The sequence below is a fragment of the Bufo gargarizans genome, chromosome 5 (assembly GCF_014858855.1).
Source record: "Bufo gargarizans isolate SCDJY-AF-19 chromosome 5, ASM1485885v1, whole genome shotgun sequence".
NCBI classification, from domain to species: domain Eukaryota; kingdom Metazoa; phylum Chordata; class Amphibia; order Anura; family Bufonidae; genus Bufo; species Bufo gargarizans.
The window spans coordinates 219145241-219160931 of record NC_058084.1 but is presented as its reverse complement, the minus strand read 5'-3'; the positions used below and the strand labels follow the sequence as shown (position 1 = coordinate 219160931).

Below are 15691 nucleotides of genomic sequence, written 5' to 3'. Positions count from 1 at the left end.
AGCAGCAGGTGGCTACTCGCCTGATTTCAAGGGATCACTCCATGACTTAGTTGTCGGAATGGATTCCGGTCCAGGTTTTTCTGTTTTGGTTTACTATCCTTTTTGTCCTGCCACTCCCAGCCACTATTTAGTCTCTCATCCTACTTCCCTTGTTGCAAGATATAGACCTTCCTTTCAGGTTATCTATTCTGACCTCAGTTGGTGTTGCTGTTGAGTTGCTGGAGCAGTTGGAACCAGTGCGGTTGGATCTGCGGTCCTCTTCAGTTTGTTGTATACTGTTTGTTGTCTCCCTTCGGAGTTATATGTGGTGTTTGTTTTTGTCCACTCCCTGTTGTTACCCTAGGTGTCAGTGGTGAGGACTAGTGCTCCCACCGCCCTACTCACTACCTAGGCTTTTTTCCAGGGTAAGTCAGGGACGAGGCACTTGATCAGCATACGGGTGAGCAACCCGTCTAGGGACGTCAGGGTAGCCAGGTGCCAGTGGTAGGTGAGTTAGGGGTCACCACTCCTCCCTCTCCCTTGTGTTAGGGCACCCGGTTTTCCTTCCCTCTTTGCTACACGTCTGGAACCTGCCATACCAGACGTGATACCATCAGAGACTGACACTAAACCTTTTAAATTGTTAGCCAAATTCAATTTTGGGTGCCGAAATGCCATAAATGTGTATGTAAACTGCTGTTTAGGTACTCTGCGTGATTCCGAAGGGAAAGACCACTTTTTAACTTTTGCAGCACAAATTTTGATGAATTGGTTTATAGGCGCTCTGTTTCTTTTGAATAGCCAATTACCAGTGCAGCCATTTTGTGAGAGTCATACTTTTTTAATTTTTCAATCAAAGGAGCAGTGTGAGGGCTTACTTTATTGTGGGATGAGTTGCCATCATTATTGGTACTATTTTGCGGTACATGAGGCTTTTTCATTATCTATATTTTTTTTTGGGGGGGGGGGAGAACAGGATAGAGAAGAGACAGCAACTGTCCTATTGGTTTTTGGGTTTTGTTATTGCGGCATACACCGAGTGGAATGAGTTGACATTATCACTGGTACCATTTTCAAATACATACAGTATGACTTTTTGATCACTTATGCTTTTTGTGAGGTGACACAAAAAAATGGGCACCGGTTTAATTTTTTTATGGAGTTCATCTGATGGGGTAAATCATGTGATATTTTTTAGAGAGCAGATCTTATGGATGCCACAATACCGAATATGTTTTTTTATAGAAAATTAGCTTGATGAGGGGGAAAGGGGCACAAAACGTAATTTTCTTTTTTTTTTTCATTCTTAGAAAACATAGGCTTCCTTATATGGCAGCAACTATTTACATAAAACACACCTGTTTTTACATCATTCACATTGCCAAAAGATCACATTATGCACTTTTACATTACCACAGTTCAATTACGACAAACAATAAGTTATTCATTCACATAAGCGATTGTACAAGTATTAAACAAGTATTTTCAGTACAATCGTTCAGTTGCCACATGCACTTACACTACACGATTATTGACCAACATGAATCGTTAGAGTTTATACAATGATAGCTTTCAGATCCCAATAAGATGGCCCCTTTGTACAAGTGAACAGTACAAGGTTTTCTGACCCTTTTCCCAGAAAACAATATATCACATCTGTTCAGCTCTCTTAAAGTGCTGCTCATACTAAACACTAATACTGTATGTGGCCCTTTCTGATGATTGTTAAATGAGGGCTGAATTCTTGAAGGAAAATTAGTGTGTAGTCTAGTGACTATTACATGGAACTCACATAAAGGTCAGCTCACCACTCAGTCATGTCCAAATCAACAATTGCAAGTCCCAGTATAACAGCCAGATTAAAATATAACTTTGATTTAATCCATATGAAAAGTCCACGTACAGTGAAGATTCACATGGCTTACGCATTTCAGCTATTTGCCTTAGGCTAGTGCACCCGACATTGCTAGAAACTGCAGAAGCACCGCCAAGCCCCATTGACTATAATGGGATCTAGTGCGGATCCGGACAGACAAATGATGCTGCAAGCAGATGATTTTTGTCTGTTCGAATCCCACTAATGCCAGAAACAGTCCGGATCTCCAGCGAGTCCCACTATAGTCAATGGGCTCTGTTGGGGAAAGGTAGTATCCGGCTATGCCATTTTTAGCATTCGTGTGAAAGTAGCCTTACTCATAACCTGATTATTCTGGCTATCGTATTGGGACTTGCAAATGTGGATTACGTACATGGAACTATAAAGCATGATGAATCAAAGTGTAATTACTCTCTTAAAAAATCTGCTGTATTACCTCTATTATCTTATATGACACATTGGTATATATAATTTTGTGGGTAAAGTTCTACAGTATTTTATAAAACATGTGAACTGTTTTACCGATGCAATTTACTCTGCACCATCATGAAGTCCTCTTTTCGTTTTTCTTTTGGAGGGCATTCTTCCGTCTTGAAAAAAATAAAACAAAACATTAAACAATGGCTAGCTTTATGTTTCCACACATTACCTTTTTGTTACACAAGCATAAAACTAACAAAAAAGAATTGAATTTATAATCTAGGTTAACATTCAAGATTAAATAACATTAGGCTACTTTCACACTTGCTCTTGATCGGATCCGTTCTGAACGGATCCAATCATATTAATGCAGACGGAGGCTCCGTTCAGTACGGATCCGTCTGCATTAATAACTTAGAAAAAATTCTAAGTGTGAAAGCAGCCTGAGCGGATCCGTTCAGACTTTCAATGTAAAGTCAATGGGGGACGGATCCGCTTGAAGATTGAGCCACAGGGTGACATCTTCAAGCGGATCCGTTCCCATTGACTTACATTGTAAGTCTGAACGGATCCGCTCGCCTCCGCACGGCCAGGCAGACAGCTGAACGTCCGCCTGTCCGTGCGGAGGCGAGCGGAGCGGAGGCTGAACGCCGCCAGACTGATGCAGTCTGAGCGGATCCGCTCCATTCAGACTGCATCAGGGCTGGACGGAGGCGTTTGGGTCCGCTCGTGAGCTCCTTCAAACGGAGCTCACGAACGGACCCATGAACGCTAGTGTGAAAGTAGCCTTAAACGGTAAGGTCAGACTTATCAACTTTGTATTCACCCAAAAAAATGTTTACTGGACATTATGTAGCCATATCTATGTTATAAAAATCAATGTCTGTCTGTCCTCTATAGGAATCCAAACGCCTGAACCGTTGGACACCAAATTTGGGACATATGTAAATCAGGTGTCAGGGAAGGTTTTTGCAAATGTCTCAGCTCTCTAAGGCCTCTTTCACACGACAGTATGGCTTTTTCAGTGTTTTGCGGTCCGTTCTTTCGTTTTTCCATTCCGTTTTTCCGTATGGCATAAACAGTATACAGTAATTACATAGAAAAAATGGTGCTGGGCAAAAAAAAAAATTCAATAGACAGTTAAAAAAAAAATGGATGAATTTCCGTATCTGTTCCGTTTTTTTTTTTGGGGCGGAACCAATGAACTTGAATGGAGACACAGAACGAGATTTGTGGGCAATAATAGGACATGTTTTAACTTTCAACGGAATGGAAAAACGAAAATACGGAAACTGAATGCATACGGAGTACATTCAGTTTTTTTGCGGAACCATTGAAATGAATGGTTCCGTATACGGAATAGAAAAAATGGCCCGTAAACGGGGAATAAAAACGGCCTAAGGCTACTTTCACACTCAAGTTTTATGCAGATCCATCATGGACGGATCCGTACAGATAATACAACCATCTGCATCCGTTCAGAATGGATCCGTCTGCATTATCTTTAACATAGCCAAGACAGTTTTCTATTTTGCCAGATTGTGTCAGTGAAAACGGATCCGTCCCCATTGACTTACATTGTGTGCCAGGACAGATCCGTTTGGCTCAGTTTCATCAGACTGACACCAAAACACTGCAAGCAGCGTTTTGGTGTCAGTCACCAAAGCGGAATGGAGACTGAACTGATGCAAACTGATGCATTCTGAGCGGATCCTTTTCCATTCAGAATGCATTGGAATGCAAACTGATCCGTTTTGGACCAGATGTGAGAGCCCTGAACAGATCTTACAAACGGAAAAACAAAACAAGAGTGTGAAAGTAGACTAAGATGTACCATTCTTGAGATTTTCCCATAAAAATATGGCACCATCACATGACCCATATTAGCCAATAGAAGCTCTCCTTCACTCATATCCTAACTGACATACACACAGATTTACACTAGGTTTCCATAACAACTCAGCCATTTTTCTCCACTATTATAGGTCACTGTTAAGGGGACAGAGTGCTGTGGAGATCACTGTTAAGGGGGTGGGAAGCTGTAGATGTGATTGTTAAGGGGGCAGGGTGCTGTGGAGATCACTGTTAAGGGGGCAGAGTGCTGTGGAGGTCACTGTAAGGGGAAGGGGCACTGTGGAGGTCAATGTTAAGGGGGCGGGGTTTGTCGAGGTCACTGTTAAGGGGTGAGGTGCTGTGGAGGTCACAGTTAAAGGGGAGGGACAGTGTGGAGGTCACTCTTATAGGGGACAGTTAAAAATAAAATACAGTGTGGAACTGCCACAGTATACAGTGCCTACTAGCAATTACCCCGTTAAAAAAATAATAATAATTAGGGCATGGATTGGCCTCCTGGGCACCCTTGGAACAAATCTAATAAACACACAAACAGACCAACACTTCATACACGGGCAGCACCGGGTACTTTTTCTAGTGTACATGTTCTTTAGGCCCCTTTCAGAAGAGCGAGTTTTCCACACGGGAGCAATGCGTAATGTGAATGCATTGCACCCGCACTGAATCTGGACCCATTAATTTCAATGGGTCTGCGTACATGAGTGTTGTTTTTCACGCATCACACGTGCGTTGCGTGAAAATCGCAGCATGTTCTATATTCTGTGTTTTTCACGCAACGTTGGCCCCATAGAAGTGAATAAAGCTGTGTTTTACACTGATGGTTGCTTAGAGATGTCTCTTGTAAACATTCAGTTTTCTTTTACTACCGTGAAAAATGCATCAATGCGCATTTTACCCGCGCAATAAAAACTGAACGCAATCGCAAACAAAACTGACTGAACTTGCGAAATGGTGCGAGTTTTCCTGACCACACCCTGAACGCATCTGGACCAAATCCTTATCGTTCGTGTGAAAGAGACCTTATAGGCTCCTACATGCCTTGATGGATCTCAACCAAAACTGGTACATATAGTCTTCACGAGTCAACTTAAAATACTGGAGAGGTTGTCAAGTCCAGCTGACAGGGTTTTGGAAGGTTCTAATAAAGTAATAGATTTTCTATGTAGCCTGCATTAAAAAAGTATACACTAAGGGTACATGCACACTATCAGTTTTTCCTGGCCATTTTTCAACCACTTGTGCATCCATTTTCTGGCCCTCTGGCCATTTTTAATGGCTTTGGCATCCAGTTTCACTCACTCACCTCATCCATTTGCATGTGCAGGGGTAGTCACTCCTTCACCACACACTCCCAGAATGATTGCATGGTGACATCATCATGTTGAGCGCAGGTCCTTCACTATCAAGAGTGGCGCAACTGCCTCTGCCCGTGCAAATGGATGAGGTGAGTGATTTTTAAACTAGCATACCTGTTTTTAACAGCTGTTAGACGGGTGCTTTCCCGATTTCAATGGGGTCAGTCTGGCCGTGAAAACAGCAAAAATTGGACATGTCCTATTTTTTGACCACTGCCATTCAGTGGGTGTTACTAAAACGACCATGTGAATAGCCCCATAGACTTTAATTGGTGCTAAACATGGCCGTGTGATGGCAGTTACTTAAATGGACATCACACGCCCATTTTTAAGGTTTATGTGTGTATGTAGCCTAATGCAACTTACTGCTAAGGCACTTTTCCTCACTGCCTCTCATCTCCCCTGCATTTCAGTCTGCCTCTTATCCCCTTATATGTGCTGTCTAAAAGATGAGCCGTTTTTTGCCTATAGCAAACAATCATAGCACTCAACTATCACTCTGATTTTAAAGCCAAGCAAGGATGAGTTACTCACTCAATCTAAAGGCCCGTCTCACTCAAAAATTTGGCTACTCGTCTGAATAAAGTGATCAATACATTTATTCATGAAAACCAAGTGGGCTTTATGGCTGGGAAATTCAGGCCAATTTCCATACATTATTTTTGGCCTGAATGACAGCAATTGCACCTTGGCCTCACTGGACATGGTCAAAGCTTTTGACCGTGTTTAAGTGAGACTTTCCATTTGAAGTATTGTCTAGGTTAGATTTGGGTCTTAGATTTACAGTATAAAGTCGGTTAAGATGTTATATGGCATCCCGTCAGCTGGCGTAGCTGTGGCCGGGACAAGACAGGGTTGTTCTCTGTCTTCCCTTCTTTTTGCTTTAGTTATAGACTTGACTTGACTACTGTATCTTTTCTAACTTATTTTGGTTTAGGTATTTCACATACATGATTATGACTTACTCAATTTGACACTTGTTATTAGTAAGAAGAAGCAAAGTTCTGGAAGAAGTTTTTTTTTTTTACCAGTTATGGGCTACAACTCATTTTTGTAGATGATTGTTTTACCACAACGTCTCTATGTACAGTATTACATATTTCACTAATTTGGTTGAAAAGTACAACTAAGTTTGTTAGTAATTGGGACAGTTTTACATAATCAAATATTTTGAAAGGAAGAAGCTCTATGTTTCTGTTTCTCTAACATTTGTCCACATGACCCAGAAGATCTGGAAAGTGGTGGGGAAAGTTCTCAAGGTGAAGGTCTTTTCTGTATTCTCTCTAATTTTTGGGAATATTTGTTATAGGGAAATTCAAATTGACCCAGAAATTTACGATATTCTGTATGAAATAGTGGTCTTTGGATCTCAGTGGAATTCCTTTGAGTGGCAGAAAATACTGTAGACAGAACCATATAGATCTAAATAGTCAATAGGTCATACATTACTACACTTACATTAGTTACATTTGGCCTACAAGTGGAATATGTTTTTCTGCTATGTAACACTCCTAACTGCAACCTAGCAACATACCGTAGATATTGGGGTTTTATAAAAAAAATTAGAACATTTTTACAGTAAAATTATCACTCAATGAAGAACTATGTGTATTTAGGTCAGTTTGTGATTAAGAAATTGGGGTGTTGCAGATTTGTGAGGCAATAACCTGAATTACTTTCACATACAGAAAGTCACAAAGGGGTGGAAAAAGACATGTAATCTGCCACCAAATACATCATAGAAAAGAGCTATTAGCCATATGATCACAAATGAGACACTTACCTATATTAAGAGGGTCATGCACTGCACTTTCTACAGCATTTGGGTATTCTGGGCCAAGTTAAATAACCCACATGTGAGCTACTTTTTTATTTAAATAAATACACTTTGTCAAATTTTTTATTTTTTTTTCTTTCCTGTTAGCTAACAAGTCTCCACCCTCTCATATAAATAATGAGCTCTGTAGAGTTGGTGGTGGGTTTGGTTGTAAGACAGAAACCAGAGAAGGGGATAAATCCCTAAAATATATACAATGTTTTTTTATTTTAAACTCATGATTTGTACTCAATTTATATGATTTATACATGTCAAGCAGCAGAAATATTTTACTGTTGCAGAAATATCTTAACTTGTACATGTCCTTTTCTTGCTTTCTCAATAAAAATAATTGAAAAAAAGTCTTACTGTACCTCTGTCACTGTTTGCTTAAATGAAAAATTAGAGCTAGTGTCAAGGTGATTCATGTCTCCCTCTTCTGTGTAACACAGTGATTTTGCTGGAAGGGAGTGATGGAGGCTGTTGGATATAGCATTAAGTCGAAACAGTAGCTCATCTATCAGGTCCTCAAATTCATCCAAGTAGTAATTCTGTCAGCAGCAGAAAGAAAAAAACAACTTTAACCTAGACTCAAAATCATTACAATCATTTATTATCATGAATGTAACTCATTCCTATGAAACAACATAACTAACATTTTTCACCTTAAAGACCAGGCCAAATTTTGGAAATCTGACGTGTCACTTTATGTGGTAATAACTTTGGAACACTTTTACTTATCCAGGCCATTCTGATACTTTTTTTTCTCTCGTCACATATTGTACTTCATGACAGTCGTAAATTTGAGTCAAAATATTCCATTTTTATTTATAAAAAAAATACCAAATTTACCAAAAATTAGGACAAATTAGAAAATTTCAATTCTCTACTTTCAAAATATACAGTAATACCTCCAAAAATAGTAATTACTTTACATTCGCCATATGTCTACTTCATGTTTTGATCATTTTGAAAATTACATTTTATTTTTTGGGGACATTAGAACGTTTAGAAGTTTAGAAGCAAATCTTGAAATTTTTCTGAAAATTTCCCAAACCCACTTTTTAAGGATCAGTTCAGGTCGGAAGTCACTTTGTGTGGTTTACATAATAGAAATCACACCAAAATGACCCCATTTGAGAAACTACACCCCTCAAGGTATTCAAAATTTATTTTACAAACTTTGCTAAGCCTTTAGGTGTTCAACAAGAATTAAAGGAAAATGTAGATTCAATTTCAGAATTTTACTTTTTTGGGCAGATTTTCCATTTGAATCCATTTTTTCCAGTAACAAAGCAAGGGTTAACAGCCAAACAAAACTCAATATTTATTGCCCTGATTCTGTAGTTTCCAGAAACACCCCATATGTGGTCGTAAACTGCTGTATGGGCACACGACAGAGCGCCGAAGGAAAGGAATCCCATATGGTTTTTGGAGGGCAGATTTCACTGGGATAAATTTAAGCTGCCATGTCACATTTGAAGACCTCCTGATGCACCCCTAGAGTAGAAACTCCAAAAAAATGACCACATTTTGGCAACTACGGGATAAGATTGGTACTATTTGAGGGTACATGTGATTTTTGGTTACTCTATATTACACATTTTGTGAGGCAAGGTAACAAAAAATTGCTGTTTTGGCACCGTTTTATTTTTTGTTATGTACAGTGTTCATCTGACAGGTTAGATCATGTGGTATTTTTATAGAGCAGGATGTTACGGATGCTACAATACCAAATATGACAACTTTTTTGGTTGTTTACTTCAGTTTTACATAAGAAAGCATAAAAAAAAATAATTGTGTCTCCATATTCTGAAAGTCCTATTTTTTGTTTTTTGGGCGACTGTCTTATGTAGGGGCTCATTTTTTTCTGTATGCAATGACAGTTTGATTGGTACTATTTTGGAGTGCATATGACTTTTTGATCGCTTGGTATTACACTTTTTGTGATGTAAAGTGGCTTTTATTTTTTTACACACTTTTTTTATGATGTTCACCTGAGGGGTTAGGTCACGTGATATTTCTATACAGCAGTTTCTTACGGACGCGGCAATACCTAATATGTATACTTTTCTTTAGTTATTTAAGTTTTACACAATAGCAGCATTTTTTTTAACAAAAAAAAATCATGTTTTAGTGTCTCTATATTCTGAGAGCCATAGTTTTTTTTTGTTTTTTTTTGGGCGATTATCTTAGTTAGGTTCTCATTTTTGCGGGGTGAGATGTTTGATTGGTTTGATTTTGATCGCTTGTAATTACACTTTTTGTGATGTAAGGTGACAAAAAAATTGCTTTTTTGACACTTTTTATTTTATTCTTTTACGGTGTTCACCTTAGGGGTTAGGCCATGTGATATTTTTATAGAGCTGGTTGTTAAAGAAATGGCGATACCTAATATGTATACTTTTATTTATTTATTTCACTTTAACACAATAATAGCATTTTAGAAAAAAAAAAATAATGTTTTTGTGTCTCCATTTTCTGAAAGCCATATTTTTTGGGCAATTGTCTCATGACGGTTTGATTGGTACCATTTTGGGGTACATAAAACTTTTAAGAAGAAATTAGATTTATTTATTTTTTTTTACTTTTCCCCCCACTTTATTTTCTTACTTTTTTTTTACCCAGACCCACTTGGTTCTTGCAGATCCAGTGGGTCTGATGCCTCTATGATACACTGAAGTACACTATATAGTGTACTGCAGTGTATTGTGACTTTACACAGCTTGATCAGTCTCCTGCCTTTAGCAGCAGGCTGTAATGACCAGCGTCACGCACAGGGAGGGAAAAGGGAAAGCCCTGCCCAAGGGAGAGGGAAAGGTGGTGACCCCTGACTCACCTTGCGGCTGGCACCTGACTGCCCTGACGTCCCTAGATGGGTTCCTCACCCGTGCGGCGATCACGTGACTAAACCCTGGCTTTCCCTAAAATGAGCCCTAGATAGTGAACGGGCCGGTGGGATCGCTGGTGCGCACCACTGACACTAAGAGGGAAACACCAGGGAGAGGACAGACAATACAGACAAACACATAAACCCAGGTGGGCGACCACAGCAGACCACAAAGGTCCAACAGGGATCTGGAGGGAAACGTTCTGGACCAACAACCAGAGAACGCAGCAACACAGCTCCAGTGGGTCAGTATAGAAGTCCAGGCAGGAAGCTCTATATCTGGCAACCAGAGAAGTGTGAGAGGGGAATATAAGGAGGTTGGGAGTGCTGGACAAGGAACAGCTGAGGAGAAGGAGCTACGGATCCCGGGTATAATGGAGTCAGGCGTGGGTCTTGACACCCTCGTGACACAGGCTGATCAGGCTTAGCTATACCATGGCAAGCTGGAAGCCTGTGAAGGCACCCGATTTCCATGGTAACCATCAGGATCAATGGAGGCGGTAGCCCCCTGCCTCTGTGAACCCGTCAAGCATGGGTCACTGCAACGGACCAGGAGAGGGAGGGAGCTCATGTTAACCCTTACCATACAGCGGTCCCTATGGACATGGAAGGGGTTAAACAGGGGTTAAACAGCTGCCATCGGGGCCAGCACCGATGTCAGTAGTTTCAAGCAGAGTGTCAGCTGTGTGCTGACACTCTGCTAACCGTTCTGGCCACCCTAAAAATGGGGAGGGGGGCAGGGGATCGGCCATCCTGAAATTAGGGGGGCATAGTTTAATATATATATATATATATATATATATATATATGTATATATCCCCAAAAAATATATATAATAATAAATATATAATACAAGGTTCTGATGCCCACAGTCACAGACTGTGGGCATCAGAACCTGAGAGCGATTGCCGGCCCGGGACCACCCTCATTGGTTCCGGGCCGGTTAACTGAGATCCCTGGCTGTGTGTTACAGCTGGGGTCTCAGCACGGTCACCATGTCTGCAGACATGGTGACAGTTTAATGCCATGACATGTATACTCGTCATGGAGCGCCAAGTAGCAGTGCTCTATGACTATTATACACATCAAATAGCGCTAAGGGTTTAACCTTAGTGGCCGTGCTTTGCACAGTATAGAAAAAAATGTGGGCCTATTTGTTGGCCAGGACCGTGGGAGCTCACATAGGCTGGTAATTTTTTTTTTTTTATAGTATGCAAGCACAGCCACACTGCTGGATTGCAGGGTGGTTGTAACCACTGAAACGAGCAGTGTATAATGTGATGGAAAAATAAACCCAGCCAGCAAAGGAAGCAATATGGAGAATCACAATACATTAGTAAGTGACTTGAATTAACTTTCTCTACATAATAAAAGCTATTTGCTGAACTGACAAAACCCCTCTGAGCCATATTCTTGTCAGTTTCATAAGAATTTAACTAAAATTAGTGGTTAAGAGCTGTGAGTTCAGAGATAAGGGCTTCACTTTCACGAGTCATCAGATGACAGGACTCAATGTAAACAGAAAGCCTGCTGCTCTGCAAATACACAGAAGCTGTTTATTTATACTGTTATAGGCCTCATGCACACGACCGTTGTTTTGGTCCACATCCGAGCCACTGTTTTTGCGGCTCGGATGTGGACCCATTCACTTCAATGGGGCCGCAAAAGATGCGGACAGCACTCCGTGTGCTGTCCGCCTCCGTTGCACCATTCCGTGGCCCCGCAAAAAATAAATAAAAAATATAGCATGTCCTATTCTTGTCCATTTTGCGGACAAGAATAGGCATGTCTACAATGGGCCGCCCGTTCTGTTCCGCAAATTGCGGAAGGCACACGGGCGGCTTCCATTTTTTGAGGATCAGCGGTGTGCGGACCGCAAAAAACAGCATGGTCGTGTGCATGTAGCCACACTGGGAAAATGACTGAAAATAGAGATAACATTGAAAAAATGCTTTGTTTTGTTTTTTGCCCAAAATTAGTAGAATACAATAAAAACAATTGCCCAAAGGTGTCCATAGCAAGATTTCTCTTCACTGGAAGTAATAGGCCTGGGCTAAATCCTGATAAATAATCTCATAGCATTATCCCTCCACCAAATCTTACATTTGGGACAATGCAGTCAAGCAGGTACTGCATGTTCTTGCAGACGAGCGATACGTATTAGGTCTGGATTCTTTCCGGATGCATTCAGTTAAAAATGCGCAAGCAAGTTCATTCAGTTTTGCCTGCGAATGTGTACAGTTTTTTATCCCATGGATGAAATGCGCATTGAGGCGTTCTTCACGCCCATGATAAAAAAATGAAGGTTTACAAACAACCTCTCTTAGAAAACCATCCGTGAAAAATGCATTGCATCCGCATTTGCTTGAGGATACGATGCAATTTTCATGCAGCCCCATTCACTTCTATTGGGCCAGCGTTACATGAAAAACGCAGAATATAGAACATGCTGCGATTTTCACGCAACGCACAAGTGATGTGTGAAAAACAAAGCTCCATGAGCATTTTGTTCATGCATCAGTTCTGCATTGCAGGAAAAACACAGCATGTTCTATATTCTGCGTTTTTCACGCAACGCTGGCCCCATAGAAGTGAATGGAGCTTCAGTGAAAAACGCATTGCACCTGGAAGCAAGTCCGGATGCAATGCGTTTTTCTTTTTTTGGACAGCCAGCAGGAGCTGCGTGAGGGGGTTGCATGGATGAGGGGACCGCCACGAGCGCCGCAACACACAGTGTCGAACCCGGGCTAGAAGGGAGAGAGGACACGCTCGCCATATGCCGGCACGGACTCCAAAGTCCGGCCGAGCGAGGGTCCCTACCCGCCGGGTCACGACATGCCAAATCGATCTTGGGTCGGATACAATGCGTTTTTCACTGATGGTTGCTAAGAGATGTTGTTTGTAAACCTTCAGTTTTTTATAACACGTATGAAAAACGCATCAAAATGCATTGCACCCACGCGATAAAAACTTAACGCAATCGCAGACAAAACTGACTGAACTTGCTTGCAAAATAGTGCAAGTTTCCCTGAACGCATCTGGAGCCAATCCGTCACGCTTGTGTGAAAGAGTCCTTAAAGAGCACCTTCTTGCGAGGAAGCTAAGCTAGTTACTTACACTGCCAGTTACACAGATGCCATCAGTGCTCTTTTGTTTTTGTCGACCAATTATTGAAAGCACCAGTCGTCTTGCATGACATACAAGTTCTTTAAATGTCACGAGATGCTTGCTGCGTTGTGCCTTCTTTGAGCATTTGGCAACAGAAGTAAGAATTCCTTTGAGCTATTAAAAAAAAGAAACACTGAAATCATGAGCTAAGTACTTTAGTAAAAATCTAGGTACATTTTTCATAATCCAAAAACAGATACAGATGTAATCCACGGCACTCACCCCACTTTGTAGAAAGTTCACTTTATTGAGCACAATGCATGGAGTAGTACTCAACAGATGTAGCCAGTACTACTCCCTTCATCGTGCATTGTGCTCAATAAAGTGGACTTTCTACAAAGTGGGGTGAGTGCCGTGGATTACATCTATATCTGTTTTTGGAATTTAATTTTATGTATTCCTTTTTACCACTGTACACCACCCATGCAGTTGCCCCAGCTAATCTGGACTTCAATGGTGGTTTTGTATAGTGCCGACCATTTCTTTTTTTTCTTTTGTATGGCAAAGATATTTCATTCTTGATAATTAATTCGACTGCATGCGGAAATGACACACTCCCAGCCTTTCTTTAGTTTCAGTGGGTAGGTGTATGGAAACTTACTTTTCAGGCAATGTTCAACCTATGTTTGTGTCATGAGTAGTGTTGAGCGAACTTGTGTTTTAAGTTCGGCATCTAAAGTTCGGGTTATCAAAGTATCCCGTTATGGATTCCGCTACCACGGACCATAACGGAATTTAGAATCCATAACGGGATTCTTCGATAACCTGAACTCAAACTTTAGACGCCAAACTTAAAACACAAGTTTGCGCAACACTAGTCATGAGCTAATTTACATAAGTTTCAGAAGGAAACATGCATGTTAAAATTATATAACGTACATATATACACAATCCCTCTGTTTAACCCCTTCCACATAATACAGCACAATAGTATAGCACAGTGATGGCACTGGCTCAGGAGCTGGACCTGAACCATTGCTTGCGGGTGCCAGTTCTATAATATGGCTGGCACCCTGCTCTCTGCTGAGACTGGAGTTATATCGGCAGCTTAACACCTCAGATGCCACAGTCAATAGCAACTATGTCATCTGAGCACTCCAGCACTCCTGTGAACTCTGATGAGGCCATCATTAGTACCAATGCAGAACCTGCTTTCATCACTGAACACTATTGTTTGCCATTGATGGCTTTATCATAGTGTGCAAGTGGGGAGGGGGCAGAGAGAGCCTACTGCCATCATGCATAGTGTGGAAATAGACAGGACCAACACCAGGTGTAGGGTGTCATTAGCCATCATGGCCGTTTCCATCTGGTATTTGTGCAGCAAAGTTTGACCAGAACGTCTGGGACATCGTGGAACCAGTCCTACTGCCTTTTTTTTCTCAGTTAGCAGGCATGGTGTTCCAACAACATAACACCCGCCCACACACCCTCTGTGCTACACAACATACTCTTCAAGGTATTCAGCAGCTCCCCTGGCAAGCTCAATGTCTGGGACTGGATAGCGCAACAAATCTCCCATGCACAGCAGCCAACAACCAGGAGGATATCCAGAATCTGTATGATCTGCATGACCAGTATGGCAGACGCAGCAAGGGGAGATGACACCCAGTATTAATGCGATCCTTCCTCAACATATACTTTGCTGCAGAACCCACCTTGATTGACAAAGTATAAACTGTAAGGGCTTGGCCAATCTTAACTCAATTGCACTAAGTTTTCCAGGTGTTCTTTTTTCAATTTCCAGTAGTGTACCTAAACATTATCTGGAACCCCACGTCCAGCAGCACTTCTAAAAATGCTCTGCATCTAATTGTCTCTTTTCGGCTTTCTATGGAACTGTACTCCGCACTCTGGAAAAGCAGAGCCAATGAAATACTGAGAAATGCTGCTGCACTTTGGTGTCAGTAAAGGTTTAGGTACCATTTAAAGGGCATCTGTCAGCAGATTAAACTGTCTGACCTGTTGCATGTGCATTTGGCAGCTGAAGGCATCTGTGTTGGTCCCATGTTCATATGTGCCCGCATTGCTGAGAAAAATGAAGTTTTAATATATTCAAATGAGCCTCTAGGAGCAATGGGGGAATGCTGTTACACTTAGAGGCTCAGCTCTCTGTGCAACTCATATCCTCTGCACTTTGATTGACAGGGCCATACATGATGATGTTTTCGCTGCCTGACCCTGTCAATCAAAATGGAGAGGTCACGGCAGTAGCAAAGAAAGCTGAGCCTCTAGGTGTAACAGCAACACCCCTTTGTATATATTCAAACATCATTTTTCTCAGCAACGTGGGCACATATGAACATGGGACCAATATGGATGCCTTCTGCTAC

General features: G+C 41.3%; 1 protein-coding gene across 1 annotated transcript in view; it reads right to left on the bottom strand.

Annotated features, from left to right (window-relative positions):
- PKD1L1 (polycystin 1 like 1, transient receptor potential channel interacting) overlaps positions 1-15691 on the bottom strand; it is a 405256-nt gene that overhangs the window by 16839 nt on the left and 372726 nt on the right. The window contains exons 62-64 of the mRNA XM_044295257.1: positions 13308-13472; positions 7675-7851; positions 2378-2445 (exon numbers count right to left, since the gene is read on the bottom strand). Of these exons, the coding sequence (XP_044151192.1) occupies positions 2378-2445; positions 7675-7851; positions 13308-13472 (410 nt within the window). The remainder of the gene's footprint in view (positions 1-2377; positions 2446-7674; positions 7852-13307; positions 13473-15691) is intronic.